General features: G+C 37.2%; 1 protein-coding gene across 5 annotated transcripts in view; it reads right to left on the minus strand.

Annotated features, from left to right (window-relative positions):
- Nucleotides 1-27906, minus strand: part of LYST (lysosomal trafficking regulator) — a 229277-nt gene that overhangs the window by 138096 nt on the left and 63275 nt on the right. For 4 of the 5 annotated variants that reach the window (XM_030937161.1, XM_030937164.1, XM_030937163.1 and 1 more), the window contains exons 3-6: nt 24793-24991; nt 7726-7816; nt 3192-5274; nt 170-1199 (exon numbers count right to left, since the gene is read on the minus strand). In XM_030937161.1, the coding sequence (XP_030793021.1) occupies nt 170-1199; nt 3192-5274; nt 7726-7816; nt 24793-24984 (3396 nt within the window). In that variant the 5' untranslated portion in view covers nt 24985-24991. Of the gene's footprint in view, nt 1-169; nt 1200-3191; nt 5275-7725; nt 7817-24792; nt 24992-26752; nt 26883-27906 lie in introns of all 5 variants that reach the window. The other variant, XM_030937162.1, reaches the window with a different exon arrangement.

Genomic DNA, 27906 nt, shown 5'->3' on the forward strand with positions numbered 1-27906 from the left:
ATTGTGTGTGTGTGTGTGTGTATGTCTGTGTAAGTGTGTGTATATACATATAAAACGTAATATATATAAAACCTAATATATATTACATTATATATTATATATATTACATAATATATCTATTTATATATATATATATTACATAACAGCTGAACTAAGGACACAGTATTACCTGATAAGGTAACTCCAATTCCATCTTCTGTTGACTAGTTCTGGCACCATGAAGACAAATGGCCAGAAGGGCTTCCAAAAGTCGTATACTCTGAAGTGAGGTCTCACTTTCTTGACTTGTAAGTATCTTTGCTTCCTCGGGAGCAGCTTCACTAGCTGAAATTTGTTCCACATTCATGGAAGAAATATGCTGTACCTCTAATTTACCTAAACTGTCAGCACTCTTTTTTAGACTACCTAGTTCTGACGGTATGGGGTCACTTTTTATAGTCAAAGATAATAAATCTTCCTTCATAGTTATCTCAGGTTGAGAAATTCTGTTTAAATCCTGGTTTTCATTTACAGTTGTATCTCCCTCCTTTTTTCCTTGCTCCTCTTTGTGACTTCTGAACAGTTTCTGTATTATCATAAATATTAACTTATGGCATACTTGGAAACCACCAAACCTATAAAACTGTTTCTGGAAGACTGAACTCAACATGTAGATCCAACGACACATAGACCAAATGTCTGCTGCTTGGTGCATATGTTCAGGAGAAGGCAAGGCAAGGCTCTCGAGAGATAAACATGGCAGCATATGACTTAAAGGCTCGCTGGCTGTGCTGTCATAGCCAGAAGTATCTTCTGAGTCATTGGCCAACTCCCTATCAGACTCTGCTTCTTTACTTATGCATAAAAATGCCACACAGAGGAACAGGTTTATTGTGTTGATATGAACATCCTGGTTAACAGTCTTCCACCTCTTTGGATAAGCTTCTTTGAGGCCAGCATAAAATCTGCTGAGACTCTGAGGAGAATCTGAATAAGCTTGCTGATGATGAAAAGAAGTACCTACATGTACAGAGGACAACTCCTTCTGTTCACTGTCTATCCCATCAATACCTGGAACTGAGGCATCTTTCTGTTGCTCCTCTAGGCTGATTATCAGAGTTTCAAATGCTTTTAGAGAATGACTTCGAATACCATTTAAGTAATTTAATTCGATTATTTGATTTACTCCATTACAACCCAAAAACAAATCTCTTATTACCCTGTGAAAGAAAAAAAGCATATAAAAAGTTTTAAATAAAGAAACATCAGTTATAAATAGGTACATATAGTATTTAATATATTGGTATTGCATGTGGGATATACTAACCACTACCTAATTTTATCCATCAATTATCAGGCTAAAGTTAGATATAATCAGGACCTCAAGTTACTTTCTAATTACTCTGATATCCTTCTTCAAACATTTGTATATATGGCTCCAGCAGTGTCTAGAAACAAAAGATTACCTGTCCACACATTAAATGAAGCAATTCAAGGAATAATATTTTTCTCCAAATGGCAAATTCTATATAAATTCTGAACATCACAGCCACCACCACACTCGTGATAGACACTCTGAGGGCAGGTAAGCATGTGTTTGTTCATTAGTTTTTCCGCCTGATGGTTCATTTGGGAATTTTTGTTTATTTTAAATCTATGCCTTATGAAAAGAAAGAACCACACTACAGAGCTGAAAATCTTCAGAAGGTTCGGCATCACATGAATTTCCCTTCTAACTGGGCTAGTTACACAGAGTCAATAGTACAAATACTATAAAAGGTTTTCTGCTCTGTCTCAGGTGAGATTTGTGTCTAGATCATTGGAATCCTACTAATAACTTTAACATAAGCCAGCTAGGTGATTCTCAGCCCTCCCATCACAAAGATCTAGGTTGTCCACAAATATGCTAAAGAGTTACAAAACTTTCTAATCAGTCAGTTCTATTTAAACGATGTCGAAACGTCAGAAAAATTTTTAAATGACTGTAAGGCAATGATTTAATGTCAATAATAGTTTTAAAGTAGTTGTACTAAGATGGACCAAAAAATGCCACACATGAAGATATTAATGATAGGATATATTTGTATAAGTTTCTAAAATGCTATATGCATTAATTTGAAAGGCCAGTCTACCTATCAGAAGCAAGATTTATAAAATTATTTTTAAATGCATCAGATTTGGCAATCACAAAGTCTGGAAAACTCACTGATATGATTAAAAGTAATTTTAATTTTATTTTTGCTTATCTATATTTTCTAATTTTTCTGCATATATTACAGAGGTTATAAATATAAATTTAATATTTTAAAATTAACAATCCCATTAATGCCACTGCCTCAATAATCATTTTATGTATTTTACATATACTACATATTTTACGTAGTTGTAAATAAGTGAACAGTATTTTTTTTTTTTTTTTTTTTTTTGAGACAGAGTCTTATTCTGTCACCCAGCCTGGAGTGCAGTGGCCGGATCTCAGCTCACTGCAAGCTCCGCCTCCCGGGTTTATGCTATTCTCTTGCCTCAGCCTCCCGAGTAGCTGGGACTACAGGCGCCCGCGACCTCGCCCAGCTAGTTTTTTGTATTTTTTAGTAGAGACGGGGTTTCACCAGGTTAGCTAGGATGGTGTCGATCTCCTGACCTCGTGATCCGCCGTCTCGGCCTCCCAGAGTGCTGGGATTACAGGCTTGAGCCACCGCGCCCAGCCTAACACTATTTTAATTGTTTATATTTTACCCATAAGATAGTATAATCATTTTCTCACATTCCAATATGATCTTTGTAAACATTTTCAATGGCCAATAATATTGTATCAAAGAAATATAAAGTAATTAAACTTGCCCTGCTCTTGGATATCTGTGTTTCATCTATGTTTTTCTCAGAAGTATATCTAAAACTTTTCCTTTTGTTGAGAAATTAAAATCAATGGCTCTATCTTCTTCTCTGTAAACAGCTCAGTAAAAATACATACATACATAAACAAATGGTTAAAACAAATCTGATGTGGAAGGAGAACATTTTTTGTTGACAAATTGAAATTAAATCCTAGGAAAGAATAAACAGTAAATATAATCACACTACTGCCAAGGCCCTGGAGATATCAGTGTCAGAAGTTTAAATGCATACATTTCATCACTCACTTGAAAGCATCCAATGAAAAAGATCTAGACATGCACACCCCACCCGCCCCTGCCGCCCAAACACATACAAACCTGGATTTAAGCAGGATAGGCAGAGTTTTTACATAAATCTGAAGCACGTCCTGAGGCAAGCACTGGTTATGATGGCTACATACATGACTCTGAGCTGAAGTAATGCTTAGGTGTTGACAATGATGTGCGAATTCAACTCCTCTTTGGAGCACAGGATTAAATATGTAATTATATAGCTTCCACTGAACAACTATATTGCCTTTCTGGATTAAACTGCAAATGTGATTTGCAATCTGTATACTATGTAATCTGTCTTCTTCAAAAACAAAGTTCTGATAAACCTTTAAAGCATCCCATTTCCACAACAAATCTTCAGATCCACTGCTGGGCAGGATCCCTTGAAATCTATAAGAAGGAGTGGATAAACTTGAGGAGGGTTCAGCATCACGTAAGTTTCCCTGCAGTGTCTCTTCTAACTGGGCTAGTTGGTCAGAGTCAACAGTGCAAATATTACAAGCTGCTTTTTTAATTTTTGGTGATATCTCTGCTCCTCCTAACTGATCCAAAATAAGTTTGTTAAGGATATTCAATATATGCTGTTGAAAATTTTTCAGTGCTGGCAACTTAAAAGCATGGAGCAAAGGAATGATTACAGATTTGGGATCCATACAACAGCATATTCCAATGTTATGAACACCCGAGAGGATCTGGACACAAGTGCTGCTCAAGGAAGCCTGCTGTAGTAAGCGCAAGCACTGATGGGCACACACCGCAATGCAACAGCACCGCTCAGGATAATAAACATCTCCATCTGCAGTCTCTTCAAATGGGTTTTTGGAAACCTGGTTTTTAAAAGCTGAAACCAGAAGACCTGAGAGATCTCGGTGATGATGCATAAAATGAGAATATTCACATCGTCTGTGCCTTTTTCTTGTACACATCGAATGATGAAGTTGCTCTGATTTCACTTTTTTGACAGTGCTCATTATTTTCATCACACTATTTATTAGGGCTTTCAAATGCTCTGAGGCCTCAGGAGGAACTCCATCTCTTAAAACCAGCCATTCCATTTGAAGAACTGCTGTTTCAAATAAATTAAATCCACGATGCTGAATGAATTCTTGAACCAAATCCACAGCTTGACTGAAGTAGAAGGGATTTGAAGCTGCACTCTGAAGACAACAGATCAGAATCCGAAGAACTCCTTCCAAAAGCTCAGGTAAAAGAAGGGCTCTATGACGATACTTTGAAAACACAAAATCTTCCTGAACCTCCTGCAGTGTTTTCTTTTGTCTTGGTGCAAAAGGGTCAGGCTGCTTTTCTAGGCATGTTCTAATTTTTAAAGCTGCTCTAAGCAATTCAGTTAAATTTTTCCTAAGATTTTCTGGCATCATCTCTGCAGTACTAACATCTACTGACAGAAGATGCAACACTGTTCGAAAGAGCATCCTTTGAATCAAAGCCACTGGTTCTTCGGTCCAACCTGCAGAAACTACTCGACTCTCCAAGTTCTCACTCAGACTACAGCAGTCCCCAAAGCCTGCTAGGAATTCAGTTAGCGTGGGCACTACACTGGCTGCTAAAGGAGAATTATGATTCAAGGTAATGTCAAACTTACAAACTTTTTCTAATAAAGATAACAAAACATGACATAAGTCAAACGGAGAATTGTTCATGTTACTGATAACAGACAAGGCAGCTGGCTCACTTAAAATGTCAGTGTTTGACTCCTGTCTTGGAATAATCTCTCTGGAATTTTCCAAAGCCATAGTATCTGGAGGAGTCTGTTCTTCTTTGGTTGTTAAGTGGTCAAGTTTAGCTTTAGGGTGGTCTTCTTTAGGAAACGATGTTACAAAATGCTGCAGCAGATGGGGCCTTCTATGCTTATTCATTGCTATGCCTTTTTCATCTGAATTGGCTTCTGAATCTGAGGTGGACAGCTGTGTCTTTCTTGCATCTCTTATAGAATAGCGATGGGTAATTTTACGCTGTCGTCTGCTTTTTCGAAAAACATTTACTTTTGCAGAAACCTGACTAGACAGGGCACTTCCTTCTAAATGTACTTTTTCCTGAGTGGATCTTTGTGAGCTTGAGTTCTTTTCTTTGGTCAGGATTATATCAGCTGAGAGCGGTAGATTAAAATCTAACAGAATGAAGAAAGAAGACTTAGAATGCCTCAATATGTTTTAAAACTCAATTTTAAGGTGACAGCCCTCTTATTTATCACTCACTAAAGGAGTTTATCCTCAATGTATTTTGCAGCAGGGCTGATTTCCTTCATTTATGTCATATCTCTGGGTTACTTCCTCTCACACTTGTCCTTACTCTAAACACTAGTTGACATTAGTTCAAAGGATACAAATTGATTTTTAAAACAACAAAACAGAGGCTCACCTATCCTTACTCTAAACACTAGCTGACATTACTTCAAAGGATACAAACTGATTTCTGAAACAGCAAAAGAGAGGCTGGGTGAGGTGGCTCATGCCTGTAATCCCAGCACTTTTGGAGGCTGAGGCGGGCGGATCACTTGAGGTCAAGAGTTTGAGATGAGCCTGGCCAACGTGGTGAAACCCTGTCTCTAGCTAAAATACAAAAATTAGCCAGATGTGGTGGCACCTGCCGGTAATCCCAGCTACTTAGGAGGCTGAGGCAGGAGAATCACTTGAACCTGAGAGGCGGAGGTTGCAGTGAGATGAGATCGTGCCACTGCACTCCAGCCCAGGTGACAGAGTGAGACTCTATCTCAAAACAGCAACAACAAACAAAAGAGAACAAAGTTAAGAAAGTAAATCTGATTTAAAACTATATATTATATTCTAACTTCAACATAAGAGATGCTGTAGATTATCTGGTATTTAGTGCTGTTGTTCATACTGTTTACAAATCTCCTCCCATAGTCCCCTAATTAAGATATAAGGATGTATTATATTCTCAAAAATAGTATTCATAGACCTGATAGAACTTAATTACTTTAAGATTTTCCTAAAATTATTTCAAAATCATATACTACATGCCAAATGCTCTCCAAAACTGAGGTTTAAAGAATTCTTTATTCAAATTATTTCTTAAATGTTTCAGCATTTGAGAAACTAGGCACCAGGTATAGACATCGTTATTTCATTCCCAGTGCTTAGATAGGGCCTGGCATACGGTCAACACTCAGTAACTATTTCTTAGGGGAAATGAATGAATTCTCCTTTTAACTAAAAAGATAATTAAATCAGTCCTTCTCTTTGCAGTATGTAATAAGAGCTATATAAAAAAGTATTTGTAATTTAGAGTGAGTAAATTAAAATCTGTACATAAAAAATCTGTGCTTTACTGAGACAGGGAAAGCAAACCAGATGGGAAGAGGAGAAATTAAAAGGAGTCTGACAAATTCCACCCAAGCAAAAGATGCAGACAATGAAGACAACTTCCCCCAAAGAGCCTTAATCAGATTTCTTAAGTGATTAACAATGTGTGAATTCTGCAAACTCAGAAAAAAATAAAAGCAGAGAGTTAGCGAATCAATAAATAAGCAGAAAAACAGTATTACAAGACCTTAGATACTTCCTTAAAAAAACCTCCATGAAATTCACTAAAAATACAGGAATTAAAATACAATAGATTTTTTTTTTAACCTGAGAGATCTTCAAACATCTCACAAGTCACATGTCACAAGAAAGGGTCAAGAGGAAAACTCGCCAGTGAAACATTTAAAGTTTCATGTACTTTATAGACATATGAATTCTTCAAAATCATAAATTAAAAATATCTATTGACCTTATGTGTAATAATTCTACCCAAGCTTGAAACAAAATATTATATTAAATTTATCCTTTAGGCTGGGCACAGTGGCTCATGCTTGTAATCCCAGCACTTTGGGAGGCTGTGGTGGGCAGACTACTTGAGGTCAGGAGTTTGAGACCAGCCTGGCCAACATGGTGAAACCCCACCTGTACTAAAATGCGAAAATTAGTCTGGCATGGTGGTGCACTCCTGTAATCCCATCTACTCAGGAGGCTGAGGCACAAGTATTGCTTGAACTCAGGAGGCTGAGGTTGCAGTGAGCCGAGATCACTCCACTGCACTCCAACCTGGGTGACAGAGTGAGACTCTGTCTAAAAATTAAAATAATAACATAACATAACATAACATAAAAATTATCCTTTAAAGGCAACACTAGAAAAACTAAGCTAAAATAAATACTGCAAAAGTCACTTAAAGAATATTGGTAATAGAAAGCAGTCTTTAAAATAAGCAAAGAAACTTTAATTGCTTTATTCAGATTTTTCACTTCCAACTTTTCACTATCCATTTTTCTGATGTATGCTACACACCTAGATTCACTCCTTCTGATAAGTGTTCTGCTTCTTCATACATTTTCTAATCATCAGTACATTCAAGTACTTCCCTCAGGAAGCACCATGGTTTTTGTATTATCAAAAGAAAAATGTATTTGCCTAAAGAATTTTTCATATTTAGTATATAATAAATCACTATAACATATACTGTTCTGAATCTGAATCAGAATCAAACATTCAGGCAGAAGTAACTTTTCTATGAGATTTTGATAACACAAGTGATATGATAAAGGGAAAAAGCATACCTGTTGCTTTTTCTTCTTGGACAGGTATCTTCCATACCAGTGGAAGGAGAGACAGAAGAAGAGTCAGGAGTTCTTCTCTACATGTCAATGCCTGTGTCAGTTAACAAAAGAATCCTTCATGTTCTAAGGCAATAAGATACATTAATTCCTAATATCTTGTCTTAAACTGACCAAAAAATCCTTTTTCTTGAAAGGCTGCATTTGAAAAGCTAAGAAACAAATTAACCTATCTTCAATCCAATTAAAGCTGTGATACTTTTAAGTTTATAAGCCATTCTAATCATAGAAGAATCTAAGAGTATTTGACAGTATTTAGCACACTTCTTGCTGATATTTCCAAAAATAGCTGTTATTACCACCATGCACATTGCAAGAATTCCTCACCTATGAAGAAACAGATTTGCTAGGTGAAAATGAAAAGTTAAGTCCTATTAATTAGCAAACCAGTGCCACAAAGTTACTAAAAAAATGTGAAGCCTTCATGCAGTTAAATGTAAAACTCAGAGACAATTTTAAAGAGAAATTGACATTATTAATAAATAATATATAAGGAGAGAAAGACTTATTAGTGAATGTAATCCAATAAATATTTATTGACTGCACACTATGTCCACAAAAATACTGTCTTACCCTTTCTGGAGGAAATGGTCCAAGCCCTGGAGAAGGTCCCCTCATTTGGTCCATAAAATACATACACATAACAGTTAAAGAACAGCAGAAAGCATGTAGTATAAGTAAGTATCCAGGGGTGGTATAAGCATTCAGTTTAGGAGTTCAGAAAAAGGAGCAGTCACATTGTCAGAAGTATGGAAGTAGAATGGGAGCTAGAGAGCTAGACCTGGGACACCTGGGACATGGGTAGTAAAGGATTTAATAACAACTCAAGCTTGAGTTCTTGCCTTACACCAATCAGTGAGAGAGGGGGTCGGCATGATGACGCAATCAGATTTGCTGAACGGAATTAGGTGGAAGGGGAAGCAGTGTTAGAGGCAGGGAAACAATAATCCAGATGAGACAGATGATGACTTTCTGAAGTACTCCAACAACAGAAGGGAAAGGAGACATAGTTGAGAAACTGTAAGATAGAACTAAAATAATTTGCAGTTGATTATCTGTGGTACATAAGGGATAAAAAAAAAAAAAAAGATCTAAAAGGACCCACAGGTTTCTGGTTTCAGCAAGTAGGTAGCTGATAATGTATTCACCAAGACAGGAAATTTACAAGCGGTATTAGGTTGGGATAATGATGATGGATTCACTTTTTAGACATATTGAGTCTGAGATGTCTATGGGCTATCCTAATGAAGGCAGCTTTTTAGTAGACAGTAAATATATAGATCTGGAACTTAAAAAAAAATATGAAGTAAATAACAAGATTTGGGAGTCACTGGGGTAGAAGGCAAGAACATATGTGAGTTTTCCCAGGGTGAGAATATAGAATAATAGGAGACCACCAAGAATGAAACTCTGGACTTTAAAGACTTAAAGATGGGCAATGCTAAAGAAACGCCTGAAAAGGCTTCTACTGAAAAGTAGCCCCAAAAAAGAGAAGTACAACCAGAGAAACCAAGGAGGAGACCAGTTCAGGAAAGAAAGGAGTCAGCAGGGCCAAGGCTGTTGCCCTTTCACTGTGTGACATGATGGCCGAAAAGCATTTAGCAACTGGAATGCCCCTTAACTAACACAGTTTTAATGGAGTGATTTGGGTGCAAGTCCAATTATAATAGGCTGAAGAGTCAAAGGAAGTAAGAAAGTAAAGACAGGACATTCGGACTATTCCTTCTGGTGTCCTGGTTGTGAAAAGGCTCAAGTCCCTCCGCCACACATGAGCCGTCCCAATACATCTAGCTGGTAAGGGTTTCCCCTGAAAACTACTGGTCTCTGTGCTCCCAGTAGGTCTTCCTCACATACACTGTTTCGGCAGTTCTCCATCCCCATCCTCCCATCTGCCAAACTGCAACTCATTCTCTAGGTTTTTATTTCCTCTGTGGGGAGACTTCTCTAACACCCTACCTGCTTCCCTTAGTAAACTTAGCTTTCATGTTCCTGATTTGCTTCCATTCCAGCAAACACCCTGCTGAAGTGTTACTGTCTGAATGCCCATTTTCCTCTTTTATCCATTAAACAAATATTTCTTGATCCCCCTACTAAACAGGCCAGGCACTGTGTCAGGTACTTCAAATGCTGTGGTGAACACAATATCCATATCCTCATGAAGCCTACTTCCTAGCACAAGAGACAGAAAATAATGGGTAAAAATAAGAAAATTCCAGATATAAAACTGTGCTATGAAGGAAATTATCTAGGAAAGAGATTACAGAGTGACAAAAAGGGTAACATTTTAGATAGGCTATTTAGGACGGGCTATTTGAGCAGATACTTCATTGATGAGAAGAAGGAATCTGTGCAAAGATTTGGCGGAAAAGGGCTCCTAGAAAGTATATGAAGTGTTGGGAATGGGTTTGGCTTTTTCATAGAAAGCAAGAAAGCCCAGGAGCTCCTAGATCTGATAAATAACTTCAGCAAAGTCTTAGGCTACAAAATCACAAATCAGTGGCATTTCTATATATCGACAACACCCAAGCTGAGGGCCAAACCAAGAACACAATCTCATTCACAACAGTCACAAAAAGAATAAAATATCTAGGAATACAGCTAACCAGGAAGGTGAAAGATTTCTACAATGAGAATTATAAAACACTGCTGAAAGAAATTAGAGATGACACAAACAAATGGAGAAACATTCCACATTCATGAATAGAAAAAAACAGTATCGTTAAAATGGGGCCAGGCATGGTGGCTCACGCCTGTAATCCCAGCACTTTGGGAGGCCGAGGCGGGTGGATCACAAGGTCAAGAGATCAAGACCATCCCTGCCAAGTGGTGAAACCCCATCTCTACTAATAATACAAAAATTAGCTGGGCGTGGGGGTGCATGCCTATATTCCCAGCTACTCAGGAGGTTGAGGCAGGAGAATCACTTGAGGAGGAGGCTGCAGTGGGCCAAGATCATGCCACTGTACTCCAGCCTGGTGACACAGTGAGACTCCATCTCAAAAAAAAAAAAAAGGCTGGATGTGGTGGCTCATGCCTGTAATCCCAGCACTTAGGGAGGCCGAAGCAGGCAGATCACAAAGTCAGGCGATCGAGACCTTCCTGGCTAACACAGTGAAACTCCGACTCCACTAAAAATACAAAAAATTAGCTAGACATGGTGCCATGAGCCTGTAGTCCCAGCTACTCGGGAGCTGAGGTAGGAGAATCACTTGAACCTGGAAGGTGGAGGTTGCAGTGCACCAAGATCACACCACTGCACTCCAGCCTGGGTGAGAGATTCCGTCTCAAAAAAAAAAAAAAAAAAAAAAAAGCCATACTGTCCAAAGCAATTTACAGATTCAATGCTATTCCAAACTACCAATGACATTCTTCAAAGAATTAGAAAAAGCTATTTTAAAATCCATATGGAACAAGAAAAGACTCTGAATAGCCAAGGCAATCCTATACAAAAAGAACAAAGCTAGTGGCATCATTACTTGACTTCAAACTACTCTAGAAGGCCATAGTAACTAAAACAGCGTGGTGCTGGTACAAAAACAGACAGAGAGACCAAGGGAACAGAATAGAGAGCCCAGAAATAAAGCCGCACACCTACAACCATCTGGAATATAACCTAAGAAATACCATCCTGGACATAGGCCCTGGCAAAGGTTTCATGGATGCCAAAAGCAATCACAATGAAAACAAAAATTGACAAATGGGACTTAAACTAAAGAGCTTCTGCACAGCAAAGGAAACTATCAACAGAGTAAAACAGACAGCTTACAGAATGGGAGCAAATACTTGCAAACCATGTATCTGACAAAGGTCTAATATACAGAATCTATAATGAACTTCAACTTTATAAGTAAAAGACAAATGACCCTATTAAAAAGTGGCCAAAGGACACGAACAGACACTTTTCAAAAGAAGACATACATGCACCAACAAACATATGAAAAAATGCTCAACATCACTAACCATTAGAGAAATGCAAATCAAAAACCACAATGAGATACCATTTCACATCAGTCAGGATGGCTATTAAAAATGGAAGAAAAAAAAAAAACATGCTGGTGAGGTTGTGGAGAAAAGAGAACACTCATACAATGCTGGTGGGAACATAAGTTAGGTCAGTTATTGTGGAAAGCAATTTGGCAATTTCTCGAAGAACTTAAAACAGAACTACTATTCAACCCAGCAATCCCATTATTGGGTATATACCCAAAGGAATATAAATCATTCTACCATAAAGACAAACGCATGCTTATGTTCATCACAGCACTATTCACGATAGCAAATCAACCTAAATACCCATCAACAGTAGACCGGATAAAGAAAATATGGCACATACACATCATGAAATACTGTGCAGCCACAAAAAAGAAGGAGATCATGTCCTCTGTAGCAATATGGATGGAGGCTGAGGTCATTATCCTAGGTGAACTAACATAGAAACAGAAAACCAAATACTACGTGTTCTCACTTCATAAGTGGGAGCTAAACCTTGGGTACACATGGACACAAAGAAGGGAAGAGACACTGGGGCCTCTTTCAGGATGGAGGGTGGGAGAAGGGTGAGGATCAAAAAACTATCAATTGGGTACCATGCTTATTACCTGGGTGATGAAATAGTCTGTACACCAAACCCTGTGACATGCAATCTACCTATATAACAAACCTGCACATGCACCCCGAACTTAAAATAAAAGTTAAAAAAATATATTTGTTACCACAAACTCTTTATTCACAAAGAGTTTGAAGGAATCCACTGGCAATAGAATTGTCCCTTAAGCCCTTGAAGGAGAAAATACGTAAGTTTTACAATATTTTCTGTGATGACTGTTTGAGATTTATACACACCTGTCAATTTTGCGATGTATATTTTTCTAGAAATTTGTCATTTCATATTTTTAATTTGTCACTTCATGATTATAATTAACTTTAATCATTTCATGATTACTTTCATGATTATTTTAACTTAGGAATTATATATTACATCCTATTTTTAAAAAAGAAAGAAGGAGAGTGGCTGAAACATACATAGCAAGGGGGAGAGGGCTAGGAGACAAGGCTGGAAGGTGTAGGTTGGACGGGCAGGCAGCCTCAGATCTAATGGGCCCTTCGGGACCACACAAAGGAGTTCAGGTTTATCTCCAAATATGATGGGAAACTTTCCCAAACACACTTCTCAGTCTTTTCTCAGGGCATGTACTCCAGGGCTCAGGCCCTAGTCCTTAGCAATCACCCCCTTTTCTGCCACCCAATGCCTAACATGGAGTTTGGTATTCAATAACCATTCACTGCATGAATGACTTTAAATTTTAGATGCAAAATAAAACATATAAAAGGGCCCCATTTCCATGTGCTTTACTTCCAAATAATAAAACTAAAGATGTACAGATAACATTTCCATGTATAGCTCATACTCAACATTTTTAAAGATGCCAATAAAAATATACATGGTCTTTAAAAAAAAAAAAAGATAAACGAATTTTTGGCACATCTTTCCTGTATAGTCCTCTTATACGAGTCTTTATCTTTGGCAGGTGAACTAATAGCATTCTAATGGAGCTTGCAGAAACCTCAAGGGTCTGAGAAAGTGCTGCAGACATGTTGTACTGATAATTTAGCCCTTGCTCCACGAGAGTATACTGGCAAATCATCACTGCTGCGTGAATAGGCATTCCTGACTCCTGGCAGAGCTCTGCATGACACAAGGTCCTTCCTACTCAGCTGAGGGCTTCTCACTACCTTTAAGGCTCGGACCCAGCAATACCTCTTCTGTGGAGCTTCTCCTCCCACACGAACCCAAGATTGTTGTTCTTCCCCTCAAGAGAAAGGGAGAACATTCCTGTTGCCCCCATTTCACGAAGTGAGTTAGCTCTTGCAAACCATGGACCTTGAAATAATGAGACTGAGGCAAGTGCAGATTTTTGGGTTTTGGCCCCTCTGCTGGAATTGTAGTCCTGAAGAGGGCATCCCGCACCACCCTGTTGCCCAATATAGCACTGGGGGAAATGAGTCTTTGCTTCACATTTGATTACCACAATTTCAAACACAATTAATCACTGGGAAAGTTCTCTTCAATCCTCTGGGTGTATGACTTTTTTATTCATATCCGGCACCATTTATTCCCAGATTTATCCTTTCTGGTTCCAAAGAAAGCACATTCGTAAATCTGTCCTTTTAGAAGTGATATAATCCTTTACTCTTAATTTGTGGGCACCCTGGCAAATTAGAATTTGCAGCCCTCTATTTCAAACCAAGATCTTTCTCCCAAGTTTTATCCCCCAAGGTCCTATGTACACACAATAGTCACAGAATCCAGGGGAATTAAGTGTTCCCTCATGACATTCAACTGGGAAGTTCCCAATGTGCCATATTAGACAATATATGCCATGAACAGGTCCATTCCCTGCTATTTCTAGACCACTCAATCAAGAGAAATCAGCCAATAACATACCACTCATATTTAATATTTACTTTATTTATTTATTTTTTTGAGATGGAGTCTGGCTCTGTCGCCCAGCTGGAGTGCAGTGGCGCCATCTCAGCTCACTGCAAGCTCTGCCTCCCGGGTTCACACCATTCTCCTGCCTCAGCCTCCTGAGTAGTTGGGACTACAGGTGCCTGCGACCATGCCCGGCTAATTTTTTTGTAATTTTAGTAGCTACAGGGTTTCACCATGTTAGCCAGGATGGTCTCCATCACCTGACCTCGTGATCCGCCTGCCTCGGCCTCCCAAAGTGCTGGGATTACAGGCATGAGCCACTGCGCCCAGCCAATACTTATATTTTTATGTCTTCCTTTCTACAGGGAAAATAACTGTGTTACACCTTTATAAAACTCCCCATAGAAACAAACAGTAAAGTAACTTTCATTGAGGTAATTTTTCCATTCAAGAAACATATTTCAAGTACCAACAAGGTGTCAGGCACTGGCCCTTTTCATAACTGTTTAGACTGGGTTTTAAACTAATTGCCTATCCTAGCCATTCAGAAATAGAAGTGGCAGGATGGGAGAGAATGGACAAGTGAGTCAAAGGGGAAAGGGCTGAGATCACAAACTGGACTAGGAAGCTGCACAGGAAGACGGGCACCAGATGGCTAGCGTTCAAGGACTTCTGGATGACATGATAAGGAACTTGGACTCTATCCAGAATGTGATGGAAAGCTAATAGATTTTTCTTTTCTTTTCTTTTCTTTTCTTTTTTTTTTTTTTTTTTGAGACAGGCTGGAGTTCAGTGGCACAATCATGGTTCACTGCAACCTCCACTGCCCAGGCTCAGGTGATCCTCCCACCCCAGCCTCCTAAGTAGCTGGGACTACAGGCACATGCTACCACACCTGGTTAACTTTTGTATTTTTTTGTAGATATGGGGTTTTGCCATGTTGCCTAAGCTGGTCTTGAACTCCTGGGCTCAAGCAATCTGTCTACCTCGGCCTCCCAAAGTGCTAGTGCTAGGATTACAGGGGTAAGCCACTACACCCAGCCTAATAGGTATTTCTGATATTACATTAAATCTGTATCTTGACATGCTAATTAAATTTTATTTTCCATGCATAAGCAGGAATATATGTGTATGGACTATTTAAGTCCTTTATTTCTTCTATCAGAATTGTATAATTATTTCTAATATATGTGTGTATATACATATCTGAAAGTTTCTACATTAGTACTACAAATAGGATCGTTCTCTTTCCTTTTCTTTTCTAGCTGTATAGCTGCAGCTAAAAACAAACATCTTTGCCTTTTACTCTATAACTTTGTGAATAATTTTCTGGATGAGTTCTTGGATTTTTCTGTACACATTACTTTAAAAAATAGTATTTTTATTTCTCCTTCTTTCCCACATTTAGCTTTCATATTCCACTTTACCACTACATGTATTTAAAACATAATATCAAATGGAAATAGTAATAAAGAATGATGCTTGTATTGGTCCCAAGTAGAACTTCTTATTAAAAATGTTATTGGCAGCTGGGCATGGTGACTCACGCCTACAATCCCAGCACTTTGGGAGGCCAAGGAGGGTGGATTGTTTGAGCTCAGGAGCTCGAAAACAGTCTGGGCAACACAGTGAAATCCCATCTGTACAAAAAATACAAAAATTAGCTGTGCAGTGATGCATGCCTGTAATCCCAGCTATTTGGGAGGCTGAGGTGGGAGGACTGCTTGAGCCTGGGAGGCAGAGGTTATAGACAGCTGAGATTGTGCCAAGGCACTCCAGCCTGGGTGACAGAGTCTTTTTTTCTGAGACCCTGTCTCAAAAACAAAAACAAAAAAATTGGTTCTTCTAATCTTTGTATATGAAAGAAATCCTCTATGCTAAGCTTAATTTGTTTTTAGACCTTTTGTCAAATGTTTTTGATGAGTCAGGATAGTTATGTTATATGCACTGTTTTTCCTAGCGATAAACATTATGCTAACAGTTTTTCTTGAATTAGACCAGGAATTGCAACCTTTTTATGTAAAGAAAAAGATAGTAAATATTTTAGACTTGGTGAGTCATATATGGTCTCTGTTGCATATTCTTCTGTTTAACAATCCTTTAAAAATGCAAAAACTATTCTTAGCTTGTACATTGTACAAAAACAAGTCAATGGCAACAGGATTGGCCTGTAGGCCATAGTTTGCTCAACCAGCTCCCATTCTGCCCCACCTCCCCTGCAGGCAGAGTGGTTATTAAATAGCCATAATACTCTTTGTTAAGACTCCAGAAAGACTTAGGTGGTACCTAGTAGACCCTATCACTTAGACAAAAGTACTACTAGGAATCTTCAGGGGATTGTTCTATACAAAGCAGAGAGAGCTGTCTCAAAGACTATTATAGATGTGGCTTTTGAGGCATAGAGTGAACCCCATTAAGATTCGCAGGAAACTCACAACATTTTAAAGAAAGTTGGTTATTAAAAAATACTAACGGCTTGGCCTAAAAGGGATAGGATAGAGACAGCTCAAAACGAAAAAAGGCCTCTGGGCCCCCACTCTTCAACAGGCAGGAGGCAGGGTGAGAAAGCTGTGTTATAGAAAAGAGAAGACACTTCATAGGGTGGAACCAAGAGTCCTGGAGAAACATGGATTAGGGAACCACTCCCATAGAAGAAAAATATATTCCCAGACCCTAGAACAGGGGCCATGACAACATGTGCTGACTGGATTTCAGGACTGCTATGGCCCAGAGATTGCTATATTCCTCTCCTGTCCCTCTTCTTATTATAATTAACTTATTCCTATCTCATTATTGTATATAGGGCATACGCGGAGCAGATAACCTGTCTAATTCACAAGTTTCTCAATCAAGAAGAGCTGAAACAAAATCACTATATGTGAAAGCCTCGTGTGTATCCAGAACTGATGTAAACCATGAGATCATCAATTCAAGCCTGAGGCCATGACGGAATAATACTTCAAGAGGCCTAGAGGGGAGTGAATGTAGGAGGAATAATAATAATTTTGGTCAGAGAAGAGACCATGGTAGGTTAAACACAGCTCAAAATTAATTGCAGTTCCTTCTATCAAGTGATAGAGTCTATTTCCCCATCCCTTAAATCTGAGCTAACCTTGGACTAGCTTTGACCAATAGAATGTGATCAACATGTTGTTACGTGACTTCTTGCAGCTTCTGAACCCTGTTGGAATGTTTCCACTATCATGTAAAGAAACTGAGTCTAGCCTACTGAAAGATGAGAGGCCATGTGGATGAGAACTGAGGCAGTCTGGCCAACAGCCCCATGCAACAGTCCTCAGTTAATCTGCTAACTGACTGCAAACTCAGATGTAAGACCAGCTGATATCTCAAGGAGCCAAAGTGGCTATTCCAGCTGAGCCATGCCAGAACTGCCAACTCACAGAATCACGAGCAAAGAAATCATTGTTCTATGCCACTAAGTTTTAGAACATGGTCTGTTACACCACAATCAACTGATATATTCATTGCTTCAGTGAGTCTGGGTGTTAAAGGGGGATATATCATTCAATGATTATCTACTCTCTATGGCTAGCACCACTGTGGAGTGGGTAAGATTTCCACTGCGATCACACTCTCACTACTCCAAGAAGTAGGAATGCCAGCATCCCCCACACCCTCTCATTCCTGTCAGACCAATCATGCATAGACAGATCTAGGTTTGTGTGTGAACAGAAACTATAGAACTAGATATAGTAAATTAATGTTCATTTATTATTACCTTTACTACATTTAAAAGTTTGCATTATTCTCCTATTGAAACAACTCTTGCCAATTTTACCATTAACTCACTTGTCAAATCTGAAGAATAATTCTCATTGCCTATTCCCTTGCTTAAAAATTTCCCCAATGTTTTCAGAATAAAATTAAGACTTCTTAACATGGAATACAAGGCTTGCCATGTCATGGCCTCTGCCCTTCAGGTCTTCTCACTAGCCAATCCCTGTTTTACCAAAAGCAAAGCAAAATACAGCTTTTGCTGTAACTTCACTAAACTACTTGTAGTTCACTGAATGTGCTGTGTTTTCTCTAGCCCCCGTGTTTTTTCATGTGCAATTCCTCTGGTCTGGTGTTTCCTGCCTCTTTACATTGCCAATTCCTACTTAGTGATGTCAGTATCTAAAAAGCAGTTCCTGATGACCCCTCTCCACCACATTCACCAAATACTTTTTACACTGTTTTGTCATCATTTATTTATCTGTCTATCTCTTCAAAAGCGAAGAGCTCCTGGTAAAGACAGTTGCTGTCCTTTCATCTCTGCATCTAGCAGAGGTGCTGGGCCATAGTAGGTACTTAATGGTCTGCTGAGTAAAGCAGTGAATAAACTGTAGTCACACTTTTAAAGGTCTGATGTTTTTCTACTTATTTTATGTATCACTATAGGTAGGCCATTTCTGCAGTACTATACATTAAAGTGATAATACTACAAAAATGTAGGAAGAATAAAGTACTCTCCTACATAGAAAATAGTCAAAGATTTTAAAAACCTATTATAATGTCTGAATTATATTTTGTTCAGAAATGTACAACCCCCTTCGATAAAACTTCATATTTTACTCAGCAAAATAAATAACTTTATAAAACATCCACAGAGTGCAATAGGTATGGAAATTATGTATCACTGAAATTTTAGAAAGTAGTATTTATAACACATGGTCATGTATACTAGTCCAGTTTTGACATATATGTTGGCAATAGGACATAGAAGAAACCAGAAACCATTATTTTCAAATATTACACAGCGACCATTTTTATATTGGAAGGATCCCTTAAGTCATCCAGCTGAATGTCCTGTTACTGATGAGGATACTGTGCTCTGGAGCAATTAAGTGACTAAAGTCACTCATCTAGTTGATACAGGTGCCAAGATTAAAAGCAAAGATAGGCTGGGCATGGTGGTGTAGTGAAAATATTCAACTTTGTCATCTTTAACCATTAAAAAAAATGTTTTTGATATTTTAAAAGAGTATTTTTCCCTAATAATAGATTTAAATTTCTTTTATAGTAAATTATGAACAAAGTGGAGTTTATTCCAGGAATGCAAACATTTAAAAACTATTGCCGGGCGTGGTGGCTCACGCCTGTAATCCCAGCACTTTGGGTGGCTGAGGTGGGTGGATCACGAGGTCAGTAGTACAAGACCAGCCTGGCCAAGATGGTGAAACCCGTCTCTACTAAAACTACAAAAATTAGCCATGCGCGATGACAGGCACCTGTAATCCCAGCTACTTGGGAGGCTGAGGCAGAAGAATCGCTTGAACCTGCATGGCAGAGGTTGCAGTGAGCCAAGGTCACACCACTGTACTCCAGCCTGGGCAACAGAGTTGAGACTCCGTCTCAAAAAAAACAAAAACAAAAACAAATAAACAAAACTATCAAGATAACTCACCTACATTACAGAATAAAAAAGAAAAATCATATGTTAGTTTCAACAGATGGAGAAAAGGCATTTAACAAAATTCAATATCCATTCTGTATAAAAACTCTCAGTGAATTGGGAATGGGAGAAAATTCCCTCATTCTGATAAAACACGTCTGAGAAAAACTGAGAGTTCATATCACACTTAATGGTGAAATACCTCATGCTTCTCCTTGGGTCAGACACTAAACCAGGATGTCCACTTTCACTACTTCCATCTGCCTTTGTACTAGAAGCCAGTGCAAAAGTCAAGAAAGCAAAATAAAAGGCATACAAATTGAGAAAAAAGTAAAATTGTCATTATTCACAGATGACATCATTATTTACATATAAAATCCTAGGGAATCTACAGAAAAGTTTCAAGATCTAATGAATGAATTTAGCAAAGGCACAGGATGCAAGGTCAACATATGAAAAGCGATTGTATTTCTATGAGCAACAAACAACAGGAAAATAAAAAAATTTAAATACCATTTATAATAGCATCAAAAAGGAATAAAATATTTAGAATAAATTTAACCAAACAACAGGCAGGACCTCTACAATGAAAACCACTCAATAGTGCAGAGAAACAAACTAAAGAAGACATAAATAGAGTTTGATATCATGTTCATGCATTGGAAAACTCAACATTGTTAAGCGTCAATTCTCTCTAAATTGATTTATAGATTCAACATCATCTCAACTGAAATCCTGGTGTGCATTTTGTAGAAATAACAAGTTGATTCTAAAATTTATATGGAAATATGAAGGATCTAGAATGGCCAAACTTTCTTTAAAAACAAGAACAAAATTAGACAACTTACAACACCTAATTTCCAAACTTATTTATATAAAAGCTACAGTAATCTAGACAGGGTACTGATAAAAGATGACATCAAAGATCAGTGGAACACAATGCAGTCTAGAAAGATCCATAAATATAGAAAAAGAAAAAGTGCTCAACATCATTAATTGCCAGAGAAATGCAAATTAAACCTACAATGAGACACTACTTCATATTCACTTAGAACGACTAACACTAAAAAGACTGGCAATATCAAATATTAGAGAGGATATAGAACTGGAATTCTCATACACTGCTGTTAAGAATGAAACATGGTACAACTAGTTTGCAAAACAGTTGGGCAGTTTCTTACAAAATTAAACAAACATTACCCTTTGCCCACAAATTGTATGCCTACATATTTACCCAGGAGAAATAAAAACATATCCAAGGACTTTTACAGGAATGTTCAAAGCAGCTTTATTCATAATGGCCAAATGCATACAGCTCAAAAGATTAAACAGCAGGTGAATGGTTAAACAAATTACAGTATACCCTTACAATGAAATACTAATCAGAAATTAAAAAGTAGTGAACTACTAAATTATGCAAGAACATGGATGAACTTCAGAGACATGAGAGTACATACCACATGATTCCAAAGCTACACTTAGATGCTAAAAGTCACAACAGTGGTGGTCTTGCAGTAAGTGAAGGGGTGGGACTGACTGAAAAAAGGCATGACAAAACTTTCTAAGGTGACGGAAATATTCTGAACAATGATCTGGGTGGTGATGACACAGGTGTAAATATTTGGATTTTGTTTTGTTTTTTAAGACAGGGTTTCACTCTGTCACCAAAACCAGAATGCAGTGGCACAATCATGGCTCACTGCAGCCTTGATTCCCCCAGGCTCAAGTAATCCTCTCACCTCAGCCTCCCGAGTACCTGGGACTATAGGCACACAACCAACACACCTGGCTAATTTTTGTATTTTTTTGTAGAGATGGGGTTTTGCCATGTTGCCCAGGCTGGTCTCGAACTCCTGGCCTCAAGTAATCCACCTACCTCGGCCCCCCAAAGGATTGGGACTACTGATGTGAGGTGTATTTGTCAATATTCATCTAACTATATACACAATATCTGTGCATTTACTGTATGTAAATTATACCTCAATGAAGTCTATTTAGTTCTTTATATTAAATGTCTATTAATAGGCCAGGCACAGGGGCTTACACCTGTAATCCTAGCACTTTGGGAGGCCAAGGTGGGCGGATCACTTGGGGCCAGGAGTTTGAGACCAGCCTGACCAACATGGCAAAACCCTGTCTCTACTAAAAATATTTTTAAAAATTAGCCCAGGCGTGGTGGCTCATGCCTGTAATCCCAGCTACTTAGGTGGCTGAGACACAACAACCTCTTGAACTCTGGAGGCTGAGGTTACAGTGAGCCAAGATTGTGCCACTGCACCCCAGCCTGGGTGAAAAAGTGAGACTCTGTCTCAAAAATAAATAAATAAATATTAATAAAGCAAAAGGACTCCAGTGGGTGAGAAAGGGTTTAAATCACCCCAGAGTACCCAAGAAGTGCTCCTATTCATGAGAGGCAGAGATAGAAAAACTAAATTTCCTCCTAAAACATACAACTATGTGCCTAGTGTTATGATTTCATCTTAAATGATAAAATCTCATTCAATTAATTCCCCTTAAAAACTCAAACATTCATTCTCCATTTCCTAACTGAAAGAACCGAATGTTGATAAAGGCCTATGTTTTAAACAGCTATTTATTTTCACTCCAAAGGCACATCTACTGTTCCTACTATTATTGATACAGATATTCCAAAAAGTGACTAGGTGGAAAGAAGGGATTAAAAAATATCACCACAGTAAAAAAATTATTTAATTTATGACCTAAATAATTGTCATTTAATACCTTAAAATATATTTTATGACTTAAAAGAGAAAGTATTCTCTTTACTATATATACAAAGAAAACACTGTATTTGTAATCCAATAGACTTGTATCCAGAATACATAAAGAACTGCTACAACTGATGATAAATAACCTGACCTTAAAAATGGTGCAAAACTTCTAAACAGACATTCATAAAAGAAGATACACAAATGGCCAATAAGCTAATGAAAAAATTATCAACATCATTAGTTGTTAGCGGAATGTGAACTAAAACTACAATAAGATACTGCTTCATATTCTTTTAGAATGGCTAACACTACAGACTGGCAAAATATTCCCAAAAGAAAAATTATTGCTGCTGTTATGACATGAATTATTTCAATCATTCAGTAATACATTAAAAGACATTTCATGACATAAAAGAGAAAGCATAAAATCTAGAGCAATAGAAAGTAGATTAGTGTTTGCTTAGGGGTAAGCGAACGGAAGGGATAGGGGAATGATAGTTAAAGGGTATGGAGTTTCTTTTGGAGGTGATGAAAATATTCTAAAATTAACTGTGGTGACAGATGCACATATCTGTGACTACACTAAAAGCCATTGAATTGTACACATAAAATGGGTGAATTTTATGATATGTGAATATCTCAATAATGTTATTTTTAATAATGCTGTTATTAAGATTTTGATTTGGATTAAATTGGGATCTACAGATTTGGAGGAAAGATGTATGATTATAATATTGATTCTTTCAATACATGAACATTATATAATGCTCCAGTTATTTGGGTCTTCTTTAGTGTCTCTCAATAATCTTTTAGAGAATTCCATGCAGAAGTACTGTACATATTTTATTAGAGTCATTCCTGGATATTTACTATTTCTGATGCTATTTATATGGTATATTTTAAAAAAGACAAAGCACTGAATTTTTTTAACATGGAGAAGAAGAAGAATACAGCATGGTGTACATATTAAATAATCAAAATTTCAAAATAAAAAATCACTACACACAGTCTAACATAATTTTTTGATTTTAAATTTTATTTATAGAAAATTCATACAAATATATAGAAATCAAATTATATTTAATCATTCATTTAACAAATCACATTCATGAAAAAGAATAAAAATACAGAAACTTGGCTGGGTACAGTGGCTCACACCTGTAATCTCAGCACTTTGGGAGGCCAACGGCGGTAGATTGTTTGAGGTCAGGAGTTTAAGACTAGCTGGCCAACACAGTGAAACCACGTCTCTACTGAAAACACAAAAATTAGCTGGGTGTGGTGGTGCACGCTTGTAGTCCCAGCTTCTTAGGTGGCTGAGACACGAGAATCACTTGAACCTGGAGGTGGAGATTGCAGTGAGCCAAGATCGCACCACTGCACTCCAGCCTAGGCGACAGAACGAGACTCTGTCTCAGAAAAAAAACATAAACCTACAAATGTCCTGAAAAATTCCATGACAAGTAAATGCTTTCTAATTTGTATTTGCTATGTTCCTTAGCTTATAGTGAAAACAGAGGTACTGTTTTAGTGTCCATATTTACTCAATATATGTATTTATTAGCAAAGTGCTTTCATAGCAAATAAATTTTATTTAATGATGGCCAATTTTACATTTAAAGCTGGTAACATTCAAAGTGTTAAAAAAAATCCATCATATTGGTGTTACAAACACTTTATTATTTTTTCAGCTAACTATATTAACTAGTTCCCTGAAAGCAGATTGTAGAGTTTTACATTCACAAAACAATTATTCATTTTCTACTAAAATGAAATAAAGATATAAATCACATTTGGCCTTAAAATTAATTTATGTGAGTACTTAATGTTTCTAGATCTGTTTTCTCATCTGCAAAAGAAGGTTAGATGAAAACATCTAGTCTCAACTAGTTTTAAAACTCTGTTAATTTTATAATAAGAAAACAGCAAAACCATATGGTCATACCATACATTAAGCCAAAAACAACAATGTTTGAAAAATTAGATGTATACAAGCTAAAAGACTCAGTAATTATTAGTTCACATAAAAGGACTCTCTGCTTTCACTCCAGAATTAGCAGCCTCCAAAACTTTTTCAAAAACATACTTGACATTCATTGAAAATGAAAATTCATCATGTTTCCGACATAAGATGCAGGAATATAAGGTTATATCTTATATTTCTACTAACAACCATAGTTATCTCACTGATATTAGGATAAAAAGCACAGTATATATGAAACCATTTAGTTCTTAGGCCATTCATAATCCTAAGATATTTCAGATGTTTTGAAAGTATTCAAATAAACAATATGGTTATAAATAGGTCCACTTTTTTTTTTTTAGTGGAATAATGTGAAAGACTAGACTTTATCTCAAGGAGGCTTCAGAAACTATGTAATCCAAAACCATGTAGCTATAGTTAACTATCATATACTGATGAAAATAAGTATTTGATATAAACATGTTACCTGATCAATGATAGAATTTAGCTTGGTAAGTAATAGAAATCCTCGACCATGGACAAGGTACTGTCCAAGGGTTGCCATGTGCGTCTCCTCCTCTTCTTCCTCCCTGGCCTCCACCCTCTGGACCACTGCATTGCAAAGCCGGTTGACATCAGTCAGAAATTCACGTGCCAATGAGTTACTGTCGGTGCTCATGACCGAGCTATAAAATAAATATTACCAAAAAAAGATTAGGAAAATAAATACAAATTTACTTTTAAAACTATGTGTTTTTGTTGTTTGTTTCTAACTGAAGATTGGCTTAAAATTATTGGGAATTGGTACTTAACCCTATAATATTTTCAGGCATAGTTCTAACCTGGTCGGGTGCTTCTTAAATAATTCCTGCCATGGCAGAAATGAGTCCCAGGTTTGAAATACCTAAGCATAGCTGAGAATGGGTAAGTGACAGCACCTGGAAGGAAGACATTTTTCTCTTTTTAAGAGAGAAGACTTTCTTTCTTAAATACAATAAAAATAAACCCATTACTTATAAAATGTTCTTGCTTTACATATTTTATAATAAATTGACATTTTTAAATTATAACCCATTTTTCACTTGATAGAGCCCACAATCACTGCCCCATCCTCCCCAAACACCAAAGTTCAGTTAATAACAGGATTTCCAGTCAGGTGAATAAAAACTGAATAATTCTAACAGTTAAAGTTATGCCACTTCACTTCTTACGACATTTAAATCAAATAAAGGGTAATGTGACATTGTAAGATTAAGGGAAATAAGGTACAGCAAACAGAATGGGGGAACATAAATACAGAGAAAAATGTACAAATTTTCAGAAGGGAAAAACCATGAACAACAAAATCCCCAAAGAGTTTCAAAATAGTTTCATCTCTGGGCCAAAAGTAATTTTGAGGTATCCAATAACCTTTAAAAGACGTTTAACGTAGAGATGTTAAGTTAAATAAGACATGTATTGTTTCCCCTCCCTTCACCCGCTTCAGGGGGAAGCCCTCCCCACAATCCCTGCTGAGAGGGCAGTGGGCATATGATCATGCCTCTAGCCAAGAGGCACAGTCAGACTCTGGGCCCCAATTCAGCTACAATGCATGCTCATCACAAGATGTGACTTGTATAGTGTGGATTGCAAAGAGGAACTGGACTAATCAGGTTTTCTTTCTCTCTCGGGAATTTAAACTAAAGGGATAATACAGTTGATGTGCTGAAAGGTCACATACAGATGGGGCTATGGTTGTCATTATGAGGTAGCTGAGGGTCAGAAGAAGCCAACTAGGTAAAAATGAAGCAACGGGATACAAAGAGAAGTAGATAAACATGAAAGGGAAATACCAGAGAAATTCCCAATACTAACTTAGTTTCTGTTCATTCTGGGACCTCATAGTTTAATTCTTTGATTTCCATCAGAATTCTAGGTGTTACAATAACTCTTAGTATAACAAACATCATTATTTTTAAAATTTTTGAACATTAGAAAGAAGACAGAAAAGTATAAAGTACATCTCTCATTCTAAAATGTGGCAATAACCCCTATTATATATTAATATTGGTTCTTTACATACTTTCAGAAAGTAAAATTATTCAATAAATCCAATAACCTCATTTATATTCAGTTCATATTTATCCAATTTTAATATATTTCACTGAATCTGTCAATAATTTTAGGATACATAATTATTTAGTACACTACTAAAAAAGAATTAAACTATGACACAATGTTTCTTATCACATAAAATTTCCCTACAATATCACCTTCTGGGCCGTTAAGACCATTCATGACACAGCATTTAAGAGTACTGCACTATTGTTTCCGGGATTTTCCTTCAAAGCTACCAATGTCATTCTATAAGTTTATATGCTGGTGCTTTCTTGATCTTACCAAATGGTATCAGCAGAAAGTTTCAGAAAACAACCAGGAAGACACTTAAAACTCAACAGGTATATTACCAGCAATGCACCGAAGTCTGCTGAAGTGCTGACAACGTGAAAGTCTATGATCAAGTGCACTCATGCGCAGACCATGTCAACTACTTCACAAGTGCTTATACGGCATCATCCATTGCAAGATACACTGCAACTTTAGAAATATTAAAAATGTGAAAAACTGAAAAATTATGGGAATAATTAAGTCTATCTTCTAGAAATTAAGATAATGGAAATCAATAAAATTTTTAGATGTAACAGTTAATGCCATATCAGTAAAAGGCATTATAATCTCAACAGAAATGTATGCTTTTTCTTGATTTAAAAATGTACATAAAATATATACATGTTTATATGAATAGGCTAGTGTATACACATGATCTATTACTTGCTTTTATTTCATTCAGGTATACTGAAAAACATTTCACATGAGCTCTCACTCTTTAATAGCCATATGGCATACTGCTACATGTAAATATTACATATATTGCATTATATTATAGTTTACTATGCAGCCAATCTCTTATTTTTGAATAGATTGTTTCTAGTCTTTTATTATCATAAACAAAGCTACAATTAACACCCTTATACTACTTGCACCTTTATCTTATTATTTCCTTGAAGTAGAAATTGCTGTTATTTCTTTTTTTTTTTATTTATTTTTATTTTTTTATTATACTTTAAGTTCTAGGGTACATGTGCATAACGTGCAGGTTTGTTACATATGTATACTTGTGCCATGTTGGTGTGCTGCACCCATCAACTCGTCAGCACCCATCAATTCATCATTTATATCAGGTATAACTCCCAATGCAATCCCTCCCCCCTCCCCCCTCCCCATAATAGGCCCCGATGTGTGATGTTCCCCTTCCCGAGTCCAAGTGATCTCATTGTTCAGTTCCCACCTATGAGTGAGAACATGCGGTGTTTGGTTTTCTGTTCTTGTGACAGTTTGCTAAGAATGATGGTTTCCAGCTGCATCCATGTCCCTACAAAGGATGCAAACTCATCCTTTTTTATGGCTGCATAATATTCCATGGTGTATATGTGCCACATTTTCTTAATCCAGTCTGTCACTGATGGACATTTGGGTTGATTCCAAGTCTTTGCTATTGTGAATAGTGCCGCAATAAACATACGTGTGCATGTGTCTTTATAGCAGCATGATTTATAATCCT

This window comes from Rhinopithecus roxellana, chromosome 8 (genome assembly GCF_007565055.1).
Source record: "Rhinopithecus roxellana isolate Shanxi Qingling chromosome 8, ASM756505v1, whole genome shotgun sequence".
Taxonomy (NCBI): Eukaryota; Metazoa; Chordata; class Mammalia; order Primates; family Cercopithecidae; genus Rhinopithecus; species Rhinopithecus roxellana.